This window comes from Mustela nivalis (assembly GCF_964662115.1).
Source record: "Mustela nivalis genome assembly, chromosome: X".
Classification (NCBI taxonomy): Eukaryota; Metazoa; Chordata; class Mammalia; order Carnivora; family Mustelidae; genus Mustela; species Mustela nivalis.
In genome coordinates this window covers 83,141,049-83,161,672 of record NC_139040.1, presented here as the reverse complement: position 1 = coordinate 83,161,672, position 20,624 = coordinate 83,141,049, and the positions used below count along the sequence as shown (strand labels likewise).

The following is a 20,624-nucleotide window of genomic DNA, read 5'->3' as shown; positions in this document are numbered from 1 at the left end:
AACAGATTAAAAAAAAAAAAAAGACCCATCTATATGTTTCATACAAGAGACTCATTTTAGAACCAAAGATACCAGCAGATTGAAAGTCATGAGATGTAGAAACTGTCATACACATGGATGTCAATAGAAAGCTGTAGTAACAATACTTATATCAGAAAAAAATAGACTTTAGGATAAAGGCTGTAACAAGGGACAAGGGAGGACACTGATAATAAAGGGATCAATCCAGCAAGAAGATACAACAACTGTAAATATTTATACACCCCACATGAGAGCACCCAAATATATAAAAGTTAATAACAAACATGAGGGAACTAATTGATAAGAGTACAATGACAGTAAGGCCTTTAACACCCCACTTACATCAATGGACAGATCATCTAAACAGAAAATCAACAAGGAAACAATGACTTTGAATGCCACACTGGAACAGATGGATTTAACAGAGAACATTCCATCCTAAAACAGCAGAATACACGTTCTTTTCAAGTGCACATGGAACATTCTCTAGATTAGGTCACATATTAGCCCACAAAACAAGCCTCAACAAATTCAAAAAGATCAAAGTATACCATGCATTGTTTCTGTTCATGACACTATGAAACTAGAAGACAACCACAAGAAAAAATCTGGAATGATCACAAATGTATGGAGGTTAAATAAAAGACTACTAAACTATGAATGAGTCAACTAGGAAACAAAAGAAGAAATAATAAATACATGGAAACAAATGAAAATGAAAACCAAATGGTCTAAAACTTTTGGATGCAGCAAAAGTGGTTCTAAAAGGGAGGTTTATAAAAATATAGCCTTATCTCAAGAAGCAAGAAAAGTCTGAAATAGACAACTTAACCTTACATCTAAAGGAGCTAGAGAAAGAACAACAAACAAAACCCCCAAACAGTAGAAGGAAGGAAGTAATAAGTTTTAGGGCAAAAATAAATGATATAGAAATTTAAGAAAATAGAAGAAATCAATGAAACCTGGAGCTGGTTCTTTCAAAAAAATCAATAAATTTGATAAACCCCTAGCCAGACTTATCAAGAAAAAAAGAGAAAGGACTCAAATAAAATCTCAAATGATAGATAACAACCAACACAGTAATACAAACAATTATAAGAGAATATTATGAAAAATTATATGCCAACAAATTGGGCAACCTGGAAGAAATGAATAAATTCTTAGAAATATCTAACCCATCCAAACTGAAACAGGAAGAAATAGATAATTTGAACATACCTATTGCCATCAGGGAAATTGCATCAGTCATCAAAAGTCTCCCAACAAACACAAGTCCAGGAACAGAATGCTTCGAAGGCAAATTCTACCAAACATTTAAAGAAGAATTAATACCTATTCTTTTCAAACTATTCTAAAAAGTAGAAAAAGAAGGAAAACATCCAAATTCATCCTATGAGACCAGCATTAGCCTGATACCAACACCAGATAAAGACACTACTACAAAAGCGAATTACAGACCAATATCCCTAATGAATTTTTGCAGAAATCCTCAATAATGTACACACATGCATGTGTGCATGCATGCGTGCGTGTGCACGCACACCCACCCACCCACCCACACACACACACACACACAACCACAATGGGATATCATTCAGGCATAACAAATAATGAAATCTTATCATTTGCAACAATATGGATGGAGCTACAGAGTACAATGCTAAGTGCAGAAAGTCAGGGAAATATAAATATCATATGATTTCACTCATATGTGTAATTTATGAAATAAAATAGGTGAACAAAGGATAATGAAAGAGACAAACCAAAAAGCAGACTCTGAACTATGGAGACCTACTTGATGGTTACCAGAGGAGAGGTTGATGGAGGGATAGGTTTAAGTAAGTGATGGGGATTAAGGAGTGGGTTTATCATGATGAGTACCAGTTGATTTATGGAATTGTTAACTCACTATATTATACACCTGAAAGTAATATAACACTATATGTTAACTAACCAGAATTAACAGAAAAACTTTTAAAAAAAGACATTATCTTGTTCCAGATCACACAACCAACAACTGGCAGAACTAAGGTTGAGCCTCAGCAGACTGGCTAGTGCCTGAGTTCTCAGCTATCAAGCTATACTGCTTCTAAGTCTAGGGCTGTTCGTGGCCTATTTAATTGAAACAGTAAGGGGGGAGTAGGGAAGAGAGAGAGTATGAGCAAAACCCCATGCTTAATTTGATAATGAGATCTTGGTGTCTGACTGCCCAGTAGTTTACTGTTTAAGTGAAGCCCATAAATACAAAATTTGGACACAGGGATAAGAAGGGGTAGCTGGTTGAATGAGTCATGAGTTCCCAAAATGGAACTGTCAAGGAGATTAAGCTACAAAACTAAATACTGGGCCTGATACTAAGGGAAGCATTCACTGCTCATAACACTCTTAAATTGATGCATGATTGGGTTTGGCTGCCCCAGAAAGATCTAAGCCTGATAGGAAAGCATTGTACTTCTTCTGAAGGGGCTTGTAGACTGTTGTTTCTCTTTTCCAACCAGTCCTTTCTACCTTGAGCACAGGCAGGTTGTCTGGTCCAGTGGATTACTTGAAATAGAACTGAAATGAGTTTCCTTGGCCTCTCTCCCTCTACAAAACAGGCCTGAAATAAATCCATGTAAGGGAACTGCTGTTTCTAGGTATTTATTCAAGTACGTATTCTGTCTTTGGCTACATGAAGTTGGTGTAGGCAGTGATTCTTGAGGGAAAGGATTCTGGGTGGTGGTTTTGAGTGGAGTCTGTGCCAATTGGGAACAGAAAACCAAAGAAGTCTGAAATTCTAAGCCTGTACCTGGAATACTGGTATTCACAGGCTGCAGTCGAGAATATATTCTTTTTTAAAATTTTTATTTATTTTTTTTAAATTCTTTTCAGTGTTCCAGAATTCATTGTTTATGTACCACACCCATTGCTCTATGCAATATGTGCCCTCCATAATACCCACCACCAGGATCCGCAAACCTCCTACCCCCTACCCCTCCAAAACCCTCAGTCTGTTTTTCAGAGTCCACGTCTTTCATGGTTCATCTCCCCCTCCATTTTCCCCCAACTCTCTTCTCCTTTCCATCTCCCCATGTCCTCCATGTTATTCTTTATGCTCCACAAATAAGCAAAACCATTTGATAATTGACTCTGTCTGCTTGACTTCATTCTATGACACATTTCCTCTACATCCAACATTGCGAGTCAGTAGAGCTATCCTTTTATTCACTCTTTCATGTATTCATTCATTTAGTTATTCAGTCATTAAAAAAAATATTTGTTGAGTGTGAAGTACCGCTCTATGTGCTGGAGATAAAACAATGAAAACGTAAATTTCTGCCTTCATGGAGTTTACCGTTTATAAAGGGAGACAATAAATCAATAATAAAATAATTATATAACTTTTCATATAGTGAAAGATCTAGAAAGAAAATCATGATATAGGATAGTAACGTAGTGATACAGTTTCAAAGAGGGTGGTCAGGGAAGGATTCCTTTTGAAAAGATGAAAGAGCTAAACTTACAGAGAGCTAGGAGAAAGTTTTCAGACAGAGTCAAATTCTTTTTTTTCCTAAAGATTTTATTTATTTATTTGAGAGAGAGACAGTGACAGAGAGCTTGAGAGGCGAGAAGGTCAGAGGGAGAAGCAGACTCCCCATGAAGCTGGGAGCCTGATGTGGGACTCGATCCCGGGACTATGGGATCGTGACCTGAGCCAAATGCAGTTGCTTAACCAACTGAGCCACCCAGGTGCCCAAACAGAGTCAAATTCTTAACCCTATGTTTGATCCTCCCCTAAAACTCTACCCTTCACAACCAACAATTCTATGCATCCTTATTCTTTAATTTAAGCAATCACTCATCACCCTTTCCTCAGGCTACCTTGATACCAACTTCATGCCTTCCACCTTTGGTAAGGCGGCTGAAATTTTAAAACACTGTTTTATATTAAGTTACAACTGAAAACAAGTCATAGCTTTTTGAGCTTTAAGGAAGTTAAGAGATTTGTTTGAGGTCAAACCAAGAAGCAGAGGCTGGACTTACATCTGAAGTTTTAACTTCTTATCCATTGCATTTTTTTCACTTTTCCATGAACTTCTCAAGGCATGGTGGGAGCACAGCAGCACACATGAGTATCAGATATTTTAGTTGCATTTGAGCTCACAGGTAGCTCTTCCTAGGGACTAGTGTTTAGAATAAGGGAGATGATATTCCCATTCCCCGTTGTCACTCCTACCTGGATATGTGTTCTGTGGTATGTTGGACAAACTGAAGAGCAACCAGCCGGGGGAGGATTGCAAACCATACCACAAGGAAGAGCTTAAAAGAAATGGTCATGTTTATCTTAGAGAATAAGTGGTGTGTGCTTGTGTGTATGGTGGTGAGGGGTAAGAATCAGAGTTTGAACCCATGATAGATATCTTGAAACATTTTAAGAAGACTATTGTTTAGCACTTGGCTTTTTCTGTATGGCCAGAGGATAGTGTTCTAACAAATGGTCAAAACCACTGAATGATGAATTTCAACTCAAAACAAATAATGGCTTTGAAGGCTTTAGAGTGAACTTTCTGTTACTGAAACTATTCCAGCAGCTGCTGGACAGAACTCATAAGAGATAGTAAGCTTTGGAAATATATCTTACTTGTATGGCTATGAGTTGATGTAAACATTCTGAACCTTAGTTTCTTACTCTTTAAAGTAGTGATAACAATTCCTTCTTTTCAGGCTTCTGGGGAAGATTAAAGAAAATGGTATATTGAAAGGCCTAGCACCATGCATGCTAAAAGGAGGTGATTCCTCCTTCTCCTTCCATTCCCTCTACCTCATCACATAGTGTAGAGAGGATTCCTATGTAGGGAGATTGGGAGGAAATTACCTTTTATTTCCATTTTGAATATAAAAATTCAATAATTCATTCTATAGTCATCAACAACTTTATTCATTATCTGATTATGCTTAGGACACTGGAATGACATAGACATGGAAATTATGTGTGGCTGTGTCTCCCACTAGACTGTAAGCTTCCTGAGAGCATCTCTGTACCCCTTTGCTGTCAGAATAAGTGCTTACTGGGCACTGAGTTGGCTCAGTCAGTAGAGCATGAAACTCTTGAACTCAGGGTCATGAATTTGAGCCCCACATTGGGGTAGAGAGAAGTGAGTTGGGGGAAATTGGAGGGGGGACAAATCATGAGAGACTGTGGACTCTGAGAAACAAACTAAGGGTTTTGGGGGGGATGGGGGGTTGAGTGAGCCTGGTGGTAGGTTTTATGGAGGGCACATATTCCATGGAGCACTGGGTATGGTGCATAAACAATGAATTTTAGAACACTGAAAAAAATAAAATTAAATTTAAATAATAATAATAATAATAATAAGAAGAAGAAGAAGAAGAAGAAGAAGGAGAAGGAGAAGAAGAAGAAGAAGTGCTTATTGCATTTAACTGATTTTGGAGGAGCAGTGATCTCTGTGCTGAATAATTGAACTAACCAGGAGTCTTAGTCCTCGGGGAGCTGATTCTCTTAAATAGGGTGGACATGCACAAATATGCAAAAGTATCTAGCATATCAGTAGCCGAGACAATGAGCATACAAGATGTGATATCTTTAGATTGTGGCAAACGTGGAGATTATCAGGTGGCTTGGGTGGGGTTGAATGGCAGTAAGTGAGTAGCAGAGGGATCAGGATAAAATGTGGAACTTTCCTTGGTTATACTTCCTGGAAGAAGTGTGACTTTGGGAGCTATTTGAACCATGAGAGACAAAATACAACAGACATTGGCTTTGCCCTGAAAGAAGGAAAAGATTTAAGACTTGCACCTGGGAGGTAGGCCACTGGGATTCAGATCAGAACATTGAAATGGCTTATTCCTATGACACAGAAGACACCTTGTCAGATGCTATTGGAAGATAGGATATGTATTACTTAGTGGTATTTATATAGCAGAGTGTCTAAGAGTATAGGCTGTAGAGTCAGACTGTTTGGATTTTCATCTGGGCTCCACCACTGACTAGCCATGTGACCTTGGGCAAGTTATTTACCACTGTGCCTCAATTCCCTCATCTGTAAAATAAGGAAAGTAATAGTATCTTAGTATCATAGGGTGATTGTGAGGATTAAGAGTTAATATATGCAAAAGGTTTAGTATAGTCCCTGGCACAGAGTAAGCACTTTATAAGTATTATTATCTAATGAATGGTCTTTAGATCCTGAGATATATATTGGGAGCTTATAGTAATTTCAGAGTGAGTTTGGGAGCATTTATATTCCATACCATTTCATGGATTGATTAGCTCCTCAGAAGTGGCTGTGGTAGAAGTGGTGAAAGCATCTGGCTCAAAGAGATAGAAGAACTTTTTGCCAACTGCGATTGTGCCAGAGATGAATAGACTGTTTCAGAAGAGAAGAACCTTTTTGTTGTTGTGGGTGTTAGAGTTGAGACTAGATAACTATTTAGTGGGGATACTGCAGGAGGATTGAAGGATGGGAGTGGGATTTTGCTATACCTCTAATTCTCTGACTTCTTGGTACATTGTCGGCAGAAGTGTTAGCTATGGGGTGGGGATACTGCTGCTGAAATATGGGGGACTTGTCTATTTTTTTTTAATATTGTACACAGAGTTGAGTGGTCACTTCACTCAGCATGCTAACTGCACATGGATGGAGCTGAGATCAAATTTCATGTTCCAGGGTCTAAAATCTCCCAAAAGTACTTTAAGACTCAAGTGACAAGGGTTTTTTGGTTTCTGTTTTGCCAGAAATTAGCTGTGTAATCTTAGGCATGTTGTTTCCATTCTCTGGGCCTCAGTTTTCTAACCTAGAACATAAGTTTTAGACTAGATTTTCTCTGTGGTCTCTTCATCTCTGGCTTTCTATGTTGGAAGATATAACTCTCTGAGTGGAAACAAGTGGATGAAGAAGACATTCGTGCATTCAGCAAATGTTTATTAAGCATCTGCTAAGTGGTAGGCACTGTGCTGGGCTTGGGGGAGAAAGCAGTGAATAAGATAGGCGTGGTTTCTGCCCTTTTAGCTCCACAGTCTAGTGCAGGAAACAAAGAAGAAAAAAATTACTATACAGTTTAATAAGTATTCTAAGAAGGGCAAATACAGGGTCCTGGGGGAGAAGAATATTTCCGGAATAATTCTGAAGCAAGAATCAGAAAAAACCTTCTAGGGGAGGTGGAATTTGAGTTTTGAGATGGGAGCTCAGGAAGAATAGCAGCAGATGGATAGTTCTTAAGGCAAAAGTACTTGATGGTTATGAGAACTATGGTAGGCTCTGTTTAGCTGGAGAGTACAGAGTAAGAAGGAATTAGTGAAATCTAAGGTTAGAAAGACCAAAGGACACCAGATTAGCAAGGCATTATATGGCATTTGCCACAAAGGTAGTAGGGAGATATGGAAGGCCTTTAAGTAGAGGAGTTATATAATTCAGGCTTCAGCAGCAGAAATTAAATCACTCTAGTTATTTTCAGTAGAAAGAGTCCTAATACAGAAAATCAGGTGCTTCTAAAATTGGGTTAAGGGCTGGAGGGACAACCTTTAGGCTAGGCCCCCAGGAATAACTCCCAGGATACCAGGGGAACTGTTTTCTGTGCCACAAGCAGGAAAGTGAGGCGCCAGGGACTTTGGAAACACACCACCTTATCTGAAGCCTAGGAATCAAGAATATGCCACTGCCTTAACTATTGAGTAGAGTATCGTCATGACTTCTAGATACTCACTAGCAAATAATAATAATAATAATAATTAATACTAATACTATAGAATAAAATATCCCCTTCTATCGTTCCTCAAATACACAAAGCCAGTGACCAGACACTGGGGCCTTTGGGAAAGTAACATGGCTGCAGAAAACCCTAAAATCTCCATCACTATGCTTGCCAACAGAAGCAGCAGAAATATGGCTTCTGCGTCATTACCTCCTTTCGAATATTGTGTGTATGCATATGATTACCAGAAATAAATCACATCCAGAACACTGGATGCAAAGGAGCCTGAGAAGTGACAGGCTGTTGTAGGTTTTTGGTTTTGAGATTTTCAGCAATATAGGAGGGTAGGCTAGAAGGAGGGTGGCATGGATCCTGAGCAACCAGTCTATAGTATCTACCATAGGATTGATAAGAGCAGAAGTGCTTTTGAGACAGATAATTTGAGCAGGAGAGTAGAGGCTGAACTGGGGAGAGAGAGCAGCATAAGAGACCAAGTAATAGATGGTAATGGAATCAAAGATGATGAGGAGCTGATTAAAAATACCGGTAGCAGGGAGACAGAGGAAGGACACATGAAAGAGTTTAAGGAGGAAGAGAATTACCATGACTTAGAGGACTGGGTGGCTGGAAGAAAGATGAGTGAGAAGAAAGACTTATGGATATCTCCTAGGGTTTTTGCAAGGAGACATTCCTACAAGAGAGGGAACTCAGGGGAAAGAGGAATGGCATGGATGGGAAAAGATGATTTCAATTTTAAGCTAGAGGTTCTTGTGACATATTCAGGAGGAGATATCTGTAAGGCAGTTGGAAATTCGTCTCTGGAATTCAAAAGAACTACCTGGAACTCATCAGCAGAGAATTGTAAGGTGTACGCAGGCAAGGATTTTGTTCCCCCTAGTGTTCAGTAACTTCATTGAAAGGAGGTGCATCAGTGTGTAACGTAGTTGGTAGTTCAAGCTTTGGAAATGGATGGGTCCACCATTCAGTGCAAGTGCAGAATGAAGATAAGGGGACTGAGATTAGAAGAGCCCTGAGAAATCATGGCCTTAAATGATTGAATGAAGAAGAACCCAGACAGGAAGTAAAGACTGTATAACCAGACCGGTCATGTGGATGATGTCACCAAGGCAAAGGGAGCATTTCAGGAAGGAGAAAGGCATCAGTGGAATCAAGAATGAGAGAAGTCAGGGAAAAGAAAGATGGAATATTGGCCATACCATTTAGTAACAAGTTGGTCATTTGTTTATATTCACAAAAGGTTCTAGTTTCCTATGAAATGATGGGAGTGAAAGCCAGGCTGCAGTGGATTAAAGGGTCAATAGACAATGAAGTGGAGATAGGATATAATTGCACTTTCAAGGCCAAAAGGAACAAGAAACAGTAGGTATTGGCAAGGATACGGAGAAAGAGAAAACCTCTTGCACTGTTGGTAGGAATGCAAGCTTATGCAACCACTATGGAAAACAGTATGGAGAGTCCTCAAAAAGTTAAAAATAGAACTACCCTATGATCCAGCAATTGCACTACTAGGTATTTGCCCCCAAAATACAAAAATATTTTTTTGAAAATATATATGAAAAATATATTTTGAATATTATCTATACAAAAGAATATTATCTACAATGGAAATAGCTCAAGTGCCCATTGATTGATGAATGGATAAAGAAGATGTGGTATATATACACAGCCATTACTCAGCTGTAATAAAGAAGGAAATACTGTCATTTGCAATGGCATGGATGGAGTTAGAGATTATAATGCCAAGCAAAATGAGTCAGAGAAAGACAAAAACCATATAATTTCACTCATAAATGGAATTTAAAAAACAAAACAAATGAACAAAGGGAAAGAGAGGGAGAGAGAGACGGAGAGAGAGAGGGAGGAGCAAACCAAGAAACAGACCCTTAGCTATGGAGAATAAACTCGGGGTCACCAGAGGGGCTACCTGTGGGAGGATGGGTTAAATGGGTGATGGGGATTAAGGAGTATACTTGTTGTGATGAGCACTGGGTGACATATGGAAGTGTTGAATCACTATATCGTACACCTAAAACTAATATTACACTATATGTTAAATTATATGCAAACAATGAATTATGGAACATTGCATCAAAAATGATGTATTACTGTATGGTGACTAACATAACATAATAAAAAATAAAATAAAATAAAATATAAAAATAAAGTTAAAAAGTAATGAATTCAAATAAAAACTTAAAAAAAAAGGATAAAGATTCTAGTTGCTTACATTATGGTACTATGCTGGTCACTAGTATCTGTCTCAACATAACCTAGCAGAGTAGCTTTTAAACTATTTTGGCATTACTTGCCAAAAGAAATAAATTTTACAGGGTGCCTGGGTGGCTCAGTTTGTTAAGCATCTGACTGGTTCAGGTCATGATCTCAGGGTCCTGGGATTGAGCTCCATGTCAAGCTCCATGCTCAGTGGAGAGTCTACTCAGGGAGAGTCTACTTCTCCCTCTCCCTTTGACCTTCCCCCAACCTGTGCTGTCTCTCTCTCTCTCTTCAATAAATAAAATCTTTAAAAAATAAATTTTACATCACAATTAACACATTTATTTTTATATATAAATGAAACAAAAGCTTGATTAAACCATAATTATATGGACATTTCATATAAATGGAATCATACAAAAGCCTTTTTTGTCTGGCTTTTTCACTTAGCATAATATTTTCAAAGTTCATCTATACTGTTGCAGTAACAGTACTCCATTCCTTTTTATGGTGCAATAATATTTCATGGTATGGATATACCACATTTTGTTTATCTATTCATCAGTTGATGGACATTTGAGTTTTTTCCATCATTTGGCTATTGTGAATAATGCTATTATGAATGTTCATGTACAAGATTTTATGTGGACATTTTTTCCCATTTCTCTTAGGTATATACACAGCAGTGGAATTATTGGGTCAAATAGTAACCCTATGTTTAACTTTTTGAAGAACTATCAGACTGTTTTCCAAAGTGGCTTCAACCATTTTTACCAGCAGTGTTATGAAGGTTCTGATTTATCCACATCTAGCTTTTCTATTGTAACCATTCTTGGGGTATCTTATTACAAATACTGCTGTAGTAAATATCCTGCATTTGCATTTCCTGCATTTGACTTACATTCTCCTGATGGCTTATATTATGAACATCTTTCCATGTGCTTATTGACTATTTCTTTGGAAAAAAATGTTATTCAGAACGTTTGCCAATTTTTTATTTGGGTTATTCTTTTTATAATTGACTTGTAAAAGCTCTTTATATATTCTAGGTACAAGTTTCTTATTAGAGATATAACTTCTAAACGTTTTCTTCCATTCTGTGTGTTGTCTTTTCATATTCTTGATAGTGTCGTTTGAAGCATGAAAGGTTTTAATCTTAATGACATCCAATTTATCTATTTTGTTGTTGTTTGTGTTTTTCATGTCATATCTAAGAAACCATTGCCAAATTCGAGGTCACAAAATTATTCCTATTGCCCCCATTTTGTTAAAATTGCCACAATATCATTATACCATCTTATCAAGTAATAGTGATTCCTATTATTCAAGTAATAGTGATTCCTATTATCATCAAGCGTCCAACCTGTTCAAATTTCCAGTTGTTTCACATATATCACAAATGTGTGTGTACAGATGCATGCAAGTGCATGTGTGCACGTGCACACACACACACACACACACACACACACACGTGTTCCATCTAAGTCAAAAATTTTCCTTCCTATTTGCTTGTTAAAAATCCAGGTTGTTGGGCTGCCTCTGCCCAACAAAAAATCTCTGGATTTTTTGTTAAAAATCCAGGTTGTTGGGTTAAGCCTCTGCCTTGGGCTCAGGTCATGATTTCAGGGTCCTGGGATTGAGTCCCGCATCGGGCTCTCTGCTAGGCAGGGAGCCTGCTTCCTCCTCTCTCTCTCTCTCTACTTGTGATCTCTCTCTGTCAAATAAATAAAATCTTTGAAAAAAAAATCCAGGTTGTTGGCCCTGTAGTTGTTTTGTTTTTGTTTTTTAGTCTTTACCTCCACATCGCAATTTAATATGTTTTTCTGTCCTTTGTGTGTTCTATAAATTCATTATTGATCTAGAAGCTTGATCTGATTCAGGGTTTATATAATTTGTTTTGGCATGAGTCATTAATTGGTAGTGTTATAAGCCCAAACCTTTGAAGTGGGAACTTCTTTAGGTTTTATTCTATTTTGTAGGGCTATGGGCCATATTGTTTATGACTTGCATTCATTCAGAATTTCTAGTCATTTATTTAAGATGAGTGACTGTTCTAGCCTCAATGATTTCTAGAGAATAAATAGCAATTCTCATTCCTTTTAGAGTCTATAGTATTCTAGGAGTTCCAGAACTTAGCTTGTCCTATTCCTGGCTAATCTAGTTTCCAGCCCCTTCCACCAATATATGTCTGCTCACTTTTACAGTCCTAGGGTGTAAGAGGAAGAAGGGCTTAGAGGTTTACTGAAATTGCATGTATTTTTTCTGAGATGAAGTTTCAGAGGTTTCACTGAATTTTCAGGTAGGTCTAAGTCCTCATGTGACAGAAAGGAGATGGAGGCCAGGAGAGGGGAAAGGAGTTGCCTAAAAGTCATAAAGCAAGCTTAAAATAGGGCTGGGAGTAAATCTGAAACCTTCCCACCCAGGGCTTTTCCCTAGTTCCAGACATAGAATTAGGAACATTGAGCAGGGCAGTGATTACAAACATATTGCAAGTTTTGTAGAGGCTTTTCAACCACAAACTTGGAGTCTTTTCAGAATACCCAGCTTGCTGGAAGAGTGCATACATAGTCTAAAGAAACCATAAACAGGAAAGAAAATTGACCTGCAAGTGCAGGCATATCAGAGAAGACAAAACAGAATTGGATTTTGGATAATTTGTAGTGTGTCCTTGTGGTTCTGTCAACAGCACTGTTTTTGTTTGTTTGTTTTGTTTTTGTTGTTGTTGTTGTTTTGAATGTGTATAGCTAATTATGAGTTGCCTGTAAATACTTGGGCAGTGGCCAAAGAAACCTTTGCTATCTCCCTGGCCCAGACTCCAAAACAAGAGGATGCCAAGGCATGCCTCCTCCCCACCCACCCATCCCTTTTTTCTGCTCCTTTTCCCTCTTCTTCAACCTTTTTTTCCCCATATTTTCCTTCACCCTCCTCTTTCTTCACCTTATTCCTATTTCTTCTCCCTCCCATCTTTCCTTCTCTTTCCCTTCTATTAGTCTTCCCTTTTATCCTCCTTCCGTCCCTGCCTGCCACGCCCTCTCCTTTCCTCCCACTTCTGTGTGCACCCTCCCCCTTCCTCTCCCTACATTCTCCTCAACCCACCCCCAACAAGCTCTCCACCCCCACGCCAGAACCGGCGGCCATTGGCTCGCGCTAGTGGGGGTTTGGGGGAAGGGAAGGCTTGGGCCCTCCGATAGGTTGCCGGGGCTAGCACACCAGCTGAAGTCCCGCCCCACCCGGCGAGTATACGCAGGGCTGCAGCATTTGCTATTGGCTGAGGGGACTGTCAACCCCTCCGGCAGCTCCTCACGCAGGCGCCCACAGTGGTTAGGTGAATAAAAAACACCGCCTACGGGCTTTGGGGGTGGGGAGAGGAGAGGGAGAGAGCCAGCAAGGCAGGATTTAAATGAAAGGCTGGAAGCCGGGAGACCCGCGGAGAAAGCAAGCAACCAGGCTAGAAAAAACGAGGAAACTAGGAAAGCGAGCGACCTAGAGGGACTAGGGGAGACCGCGACTGACCTGTAGCCAGGCAGCTGGACAGACGCACGCCCGGACAGACAACCGAGCAGGCGCAGGAGAACCTTGCACTGGTTCCTCCCGCCTTTCCCTTGAAAAGCCAGGATTTTGCCTTTTGCTTGGCGCCCGAGAGAGAATGCTGGACTCTGCCGACTTCAGCGCGAGCTAAGATTTCTCAGCTAGGGAAGAAAAATCAGCTTAATCCTGAGAAGGGGGAAAGCAATCTCCCCTGTCCCCATCCTCCCCCCCCCCATACCAAACTCGGGCGCCAAACCCAGCCCTTCCCCAACCATCCGACTTCCTCCTCTCCCTTCTAGCATGGTGGCTGTATGGACAGTCTGACAGAGCAGAGACTGACATCTCCCAATCTGCCGGCCCCCCACTTGGAACACTACAGTGTTCTGCATTGCACCATGACCCTGGATGTGCAAACTGTAGTTGTTTTTGCCGTGATTGTAGTCCTCCTGCTTGTCAATGTCATACTCATGTTTTTCCTGGGAACGCGCTGAATGGAGTCCAGCTTCCTGAGCTGTTGCGAACTCTCGCTTTGATTTCATCCCGAGAACCACCGAGAATAAAAAAGAGACAGACAGACAGAGACAGGGAAAGAGAGAGAAAGCAAGCTTTCTTACTCAGGGGGGAAAACGTTTTGAGCTTCAACATGGCCTCGCTGTGATATGTATGACGTTGGTATATTATCTCTCCCTAAATCTTTTGTCATGTCTTGTCTTTTAAATATGCCTGTGAATGTAGTTGCTTATTGCTTGAGTAAAATAGTTGATAAAGAAATGTATTCTATTTAAGTGTGCGTGTGTGTGTGTGCATTCTCCATCTATGTGGCGTTCACGGAGCAAGATCTGCGTCCTTAAACAGTGGCTTTGCTGTGTGTGGTGTTTTTGTTTTTCAGTTAATTTTTTTGAAAACTACCTATAATTTCCGTCAAGGAATTTTAGTCAAAAATTATCTCTTGCCATCAGGAGTGAATTTGGGTTTGTTTCTGGACAAGGATGGTTGTGGGAAGAGTGTGATGGATTTTTGACATCTTAGGAAAGTCAGCCCTGCACTGGATGTTAAGAGGGAATAAAAATGAAACAAGGAATGAATTCAGGAAAAATGATTCTTTAGTTTCTAATGATAAGTAAGAATTTGAGAAGTGATATGGTGGCGTGCGTTGAGCTGGCAGTTGGTGACTGTGTCCTTTGACTCAATTAGCTGTCTAGGGTTTAGTTCATAGTTTCCAATTTGGAAATAAGCCATCTTTAAAACATTTCTTATAGCATTAATTGTCAGTTTTTTTGGAATTATGGACTGAAGCATTAAAGTCTTCTTTGATGTTTATGAATTGGCAAGAAGAGATATTGACAAGAGCTGTTTGGGTTCATTTTCCCAAAGAAGATTGTACCCCTGGATTTGAGTTTGTGGATTTTCTCTGTGTCATCTGAAAAAACAACAAAAGCCAGCTCTTTACCCACCTTGGGAATAATGGTACATGTATATGCCTCTTTTGGATAATCTTTATTTGCAATGATGTTCTTGAACTACGTTTTTAAATAGAACTTTCTAGTGCTAATGATAAAGTGGTGGGTTTTGTTTGCTTTCTTGTTCTTTAAAGATCAGAGGTTTCTAATTGAAGGATTTCCATAACAAAATGAAAGTATGTAACATGCTAAATTAAGTTTTGAGCAGCGCCCCCCCCCCGCAAAAAAAAGTCTGCGTGGAATGGGCTGAGAGCTGGGGAAAACAGGAGCTAGAAGCAACATTCAATTTTGACATATATTTGCATTTCTCTATCAGATGGTAGTGGTGGTGATTGCTGTCATTATTGCTATTATTTTTATATTTTTCTTTCTGTTGAAAAAGCTTTTGGAAAAGCCAGGGAATGGTCTCTGATGCCAATGTACAAGATACTTATTTTCCCCCTACCTCCTCCCACTGATTGGCAGGTATTCCATTCTATGTTTACCTGACTTGAAATAGCGCTGTTTCTGGCCCATGTAACAATGAATCAGGGTGCATACAGTCTACACGCATGTTCCCCCTACACCCGTGGGGTTGGCTGCTCACGTGTGATGTACAAATCTGCTGGGATTGTGCTGTCAAGTTCCATGTCTTATTGTTCAATCTCTTTGGAAATGATTATGAAGGGAAAGGGGCTGTGAAGGGCACTTGAAATTGTCCTGATCTCAGAATCCAGAGAATATTATTTAATGGCGTCAAAAGAGGTTTTGAGCCTCAGGGTATGTGCACTTGGCACCAAGTGGGTAAAAGGCTTTTAAAAAAAATTATTATTAATATTATTCTGTTGTACAATGGTATAAGCATGATCTTGGAAGATTCTTATTTACTCTCTGGTTCCTTTGTTGGGAGGGGGCTGGATTGAACTGAACTTGTTTCTTTGCAAAGAAAATCTTGTGATTCCTCTTGCCCCACCACATACTCTTAGCTCCAATGGTATTATCTAAAATAAGGTTATGTTTTGGCTGGGCACTTTGTTTTGAGACACGTTGGACAGGAAAATCTCTAGGCTGGGCAGCTACAGACTTGGGTTCTCTCTGTTGAGAGATTATTTGACCTTGGGCTTTTTTTTTTCCTTCTCAGTGTGTTTGGGCTTCCCTGTAACATTGGCATTTGGGGATGATTGGACTAAGTGGCCTCCAAGTTATTGCATTCGGTGATTTTGGGTGCCTAGAGGCACTTGAAATCAGAAGGGGAGGAACTGGAAAGACAAGTGAAAAGGAAAATGAAATCTTTATCAATGGATGATGGGGCGGGGTTGGAAATACCTGGTTGCTGGTATCTGGAAAAACTTGAGAATTTTTACCTAGCTTTATGGGAAGAAAACTGGACTATAGCAATGGAATGCTTTTTGCTTCCCCCCCCCCTTTAAGGTGAGAAGGGTTCTCTAAAGCTAGTCTTTGAGCCAGGTTTGTGGCAAAGTAGGGTCATGAAATGCCACAACCTTCACCTCTGGGTGCCTGACAGACCCTTGGCAGAGAACCTTTGTGAATGTATGTGTGCAGGGTGTGTGGCAGTATGTTTGTGGGTGTGTATGCACACCCTTCTGTGTATATAGAGGGGAGAGGGTGCACACTCTTGAAAGTGGGTGGGGGTTGGTTGTGCTAGGAATGAGGAAAAATAGCAGGGCATGCATTGACTGTTCCATAGTTCTGAATGGCCTCCTTGTGCTAGGGCCTGTAAGGATTTGACCGGTGCCAGATTGGATGGGTATTTCCCCTACACTCCTCCAACCCTCCTACCCCACAGCCCCTTAGGCTAAAGGAGTCACTTGATTGAGCCCTTCCATCAGCAATTTAGCTGGCAAAATGGGTAAGCATTTTTCAAATTAACTTATCTCTAGGCAAATAAGGAGATGTTGCTAGCCAGATGGCAGGCCAACCAAGAGCAGCTAAAAGGGAGTTTGGGAAGTAGAGAACCAAAGTTGGCAGTATGACTTTTTACTTCTGTGAATCCTAAAGGTTTGGCATTTCTCCTTCAGACTTGTGAGGATATGCAAAAAGAGAAGAGTGGGAGAAAATGAAAAATGCAGCCCAGAAGAGTGGAATCCTCTGAATTTGACTTTTTATTCTTCCCTCTTCTGTCTCTTCTCCCTCTTCCATTTACTCTCCCCTCTGATACAGCCTCCTCTACCCTGCCCACATTCCTGCTGTAAGTGGGTGGTTGGTGGGAGAAGGAGGAGTAGGAAGAGAAGAGGGGTTTTCATCTCTGATTGTCCCAGCTTTTTCCAACTAAGTTTCTCGCTTCCTTACCTCTTCTCTGATTTCTTTGGGTAGAGGATAAGCTTTTGCTCTTAGAAAGGACAGAATTCCAGCTCAGAAATTTTCCCTCCCAGCTCCCCACCAGGGGATTCAAAAGCAGCCTGTTACCAGTATCCTAGCAACCTCCTGCATCACTTAGCTCCTGCTGAGCTCTGGAGCCCACCCTTTAAAAGGTCCAGGCACAAAGGGCTCTAGGGAAAGGGAGCTGCAGCCCAGCAGGACTTGGAGAGATGCTTTGGTGGGGGGGTTGGTGAACAAAGAAGAAACAAGATCCTCATTGCCTGCAAATGCCTAGAAAACACATCCAGAGAAGGTATATTAGCCTCATTAACCATACTAGCCTCATTCCAGTCATTGGGGCTCTTTATTGGAAAGCTCCTGGGTTCAAATTCTTTTCTCCTTTCTTCCAAATGTCTTCCTAAGATTAACTGAGTCATTTCACAATCTAGTTTTAGTGCAAGGAAGTCTGTAGATCATGAAAAATATTTTTTCACCCTGACTTTTGGCTGAGGCAGAGAGGAGGTGAAGGGATAGTATGGTGGGAACAAACTGAGCAGTGCTTTTTCCCTATTGAGACAGCCCCTATCTGTCAGAACCTGTAACATCTACTTGTGTAATGTGCCCCAGTTTTGTCTGTGGCTTAGGGAACTCTGCTCAGGCTGGCCGCTGTATGGAATTTAGGGGATTTTGTTTTTATGTCATTGGTTTCTGAGGAGTTTCCAAATGGGAAGGCTGGGCAAATTAGGAAGGCCATTTTGATTGTAGGCCTGGTGAACAGGTTGGGCTTGGCCTTGGCTGATTCTCTCATTCACCACTGTGTGTGATTAAGTATTGAGAGCTTCGAGATCCCAGTGAGCCTGTGGGTAAGGTAATTAGCCCTGTGGTGAGGCTTAGATTGAGAGTACTTGGCTATGAGCAAAAGGCACAGTCTTACAGTTGCAGTAACTTACAGTTACATGGGCCAAAGCATGTCCCCCTAGCCTCTGTCTGTTATTTTGGCCTCTGCTCCCTTTGGTATATGGAGTGTTTGCTCTGGACAAGGACATAATTGGGAACTGAACCTGTTCTCCCAAAATAACTGCTTCCTTAGAAGATCTCATACTAAACTTCTGGATCCAGCCCCAGTTGCTTTGCCCCCTAAATGATATGGAGGTGAGGGATTTTATACTTTCTGGCTTTTATTTCTAGTTCTGAAACTTGTTTTAGGCCAACTGAGGCTCTGGCTTTCTAAGAATCCTTGATCAAAGTTTAGCTCTTCTGATATCTGCCCAGAGTGTCTTCTGTCATTAGGTGGGTCTAGCTCTCAAGAACATTTAGTTAAGCATGGTTTACCTTGGCATCAAAGTACAAAGTGGAAAAGCTATGAAGGGGAAGTGCCTAGAGGATAGAGAAAACTTGGGATAAAATCCAGTAATGACAGTACTAGTAATCCCTTGTCAGTACATGGGTCTGTGGAATTTACAAAGCAATTTCACATCTTTTCTAATTTTGTGCATCACATCACCCTTGTGAAGTGGGTAGGGATGATTGTTATTCCCTGTTTTACAGATGAGGTAAGTAAAGGTCAGAGATATTGGTGCCATGGACATAGGTCTGCCTTTCAAATGGAGAGTGGGGAGAGTCAGAGTTGATCATCCCCAACTAGTGTGAAGCTGAATGAGGTCAGGTGGAGAGGTAGGTTTGTGAGTCATTCCTGAAGTCATACTATCTCCCTCAGCTTACTCATATTTTTAGTGCTTTTTCATATTTTTCATTTTTATAGCAATTTTACACAGAATTTCTCATTCAATAAAATGACTATCTTAAGTATACATCAGAAAATTTCTTTTAATCTTATGAAAACTCAGTATCTGGAATCTTTAAAGAGAAAGGAATGTGAATAGGTGAAGCCTAAAATACAGGATGTTTTGAAGGAGCTGCAGTTTTCATCCAATTTTCTTTCCTCTCAAAATACTCTTATTTTTCTATATTTCTTTATGAAGTGGTGTTGCCCAGAACTGATTATACTACTATGCTACTCTAGTTGCTACTTGATCAGGATTAAGTACAAAGGGACTTTGATCTGTCTGTGAAATATCTAATAATGTTGCCTTCTACTGGTTCTCAATTCTTTCTGAACATTGAGATCAGTTGGGGAGATTTTAATATCCATTCCAAGTCCCCACTCTGAAAAATTCTGATTTAATTGGTGTGAGATAGGTCCCTGGCAACTTTTTTTCCCTAAATTAAAAATTGAAGTCTCCCCAAAGTAATTCAAATGTGCAGTCAGCATTAAGGGCCATTGTACTACCTTTTTGGAATGTAGGCTCAGACGCTTTGCTGTTCAGTCCAGTCTTCTATTCTGTTGTGGAATTGGATTTTTGAGACTTTTTTGAACCCAATTTATTAAATTTTATTTTGCTTGGTTAGTCCAGTCTAGCTTTTTATGGGCCTTATTTTTTTTTCTTTATACTGTGCAACAAATTAGCAGTCCCTTCTAGCAGTACATGAGTTAAACTTTATTTCCATCGGTTTGTGTATTCATGCTTGGGGGGTGGTGGGCTAATTTCTTTTTTTTTTTTTTATGCCATGAAGCAGATTAGCAGTTTCTTTTAGCATTGCATTATTTGGAAACTGAATAAGTACTATCTGAATTGGTGATTTAAAGAAATGTTCAACCATAAGAGACTCTTAATCTCAGGAAACAAACTGAAGGTTGCTGCGGGGGGTAGAGGGATGGGGCGATTGGGTGATGGACATTGGGGGTTATGTGCTATGGTGAGTGCTGTGAATTGTGTAAGACTGATGAATCACAGACCTGTACTGCTGAAACAAATAATACATTATATGTTAATAAAAAAAAAAGAAAAAAAGAAGATGGCGTTAATTTCACCAGAGCCCCTTCTTGGAGTTACAGCCCTTTAATTTTTGTATATATCTGGTCAACCAGTGCAGAATCCACTGGACTGCCATCATTTATCCTACCAATGTGTAAAAAAGGAAAATGTGGCATGATAGATTTGTTGGTATGCTTTGTAGAACCTAGATGTATTCTACCAAGCCAATGACCTCATCGGAAAAAGGGAGTATGTATCACTTGGCATTTTTTTTTTTAAGATTTTATTTATTTGACAGACAGAGATCACAAGTAGGCAGAGAGGCAGGTAGAAAGAGAGAGAGGAGGAAGCAGGCTCTCCGCGGAGCGGACAGCCGGATGCGGGGCTCGATCCCAGGACCCTGGGATCATGACCTGAGCCGAAGGCAGAGGCTTTAACCCACTGAGCCACCCAGGCGCCCCTCACTTGGCATCTTAATCCTGGTAAATCTTATTGCAGGCTCCAGAGTTCCCAATTTCTTTTAATACCCATAAACTGTATGTTTCTCTTTTCTTTCTAACTATGTTTCTTAACT

General features: G+C 40.1%; 1 protein-coding gene across 3 annotated transcripts in view; it reads left to right on the top strand.

The window, feature by feature from the left end:
- Positions 1–20,624, top strand: part of LOC309855828 (uncharacterized protein) — a 67,223-nt gene that overhangs the window by 27,562 nt on the left and 19,037 nt on the right. Inside the window, exon 1 of one of the 3 annotated variants that reach the window (XM_082716482.1) lies at positions 13,311–14,137. The exons of 1 other annotated variant lie outside the window; for it this stretch is intronic. In XM_082716482.1, coding sequence (XP_082572608.1) covers positions 13,788–13,967 — 180 coding nt within the window. In that variant the 5' untranslated portion in view covers positions 13,311–13,787 and the 3' untranslated portion in view covers positions 13,968–14,137. Of the gene's footprint in view, positions 1–13,310; positions 14,149–20,624 lie in introns of those variants that run through there. One more of the 3 variants, XM_082716481.1, reaches the window with a different exon arrangement.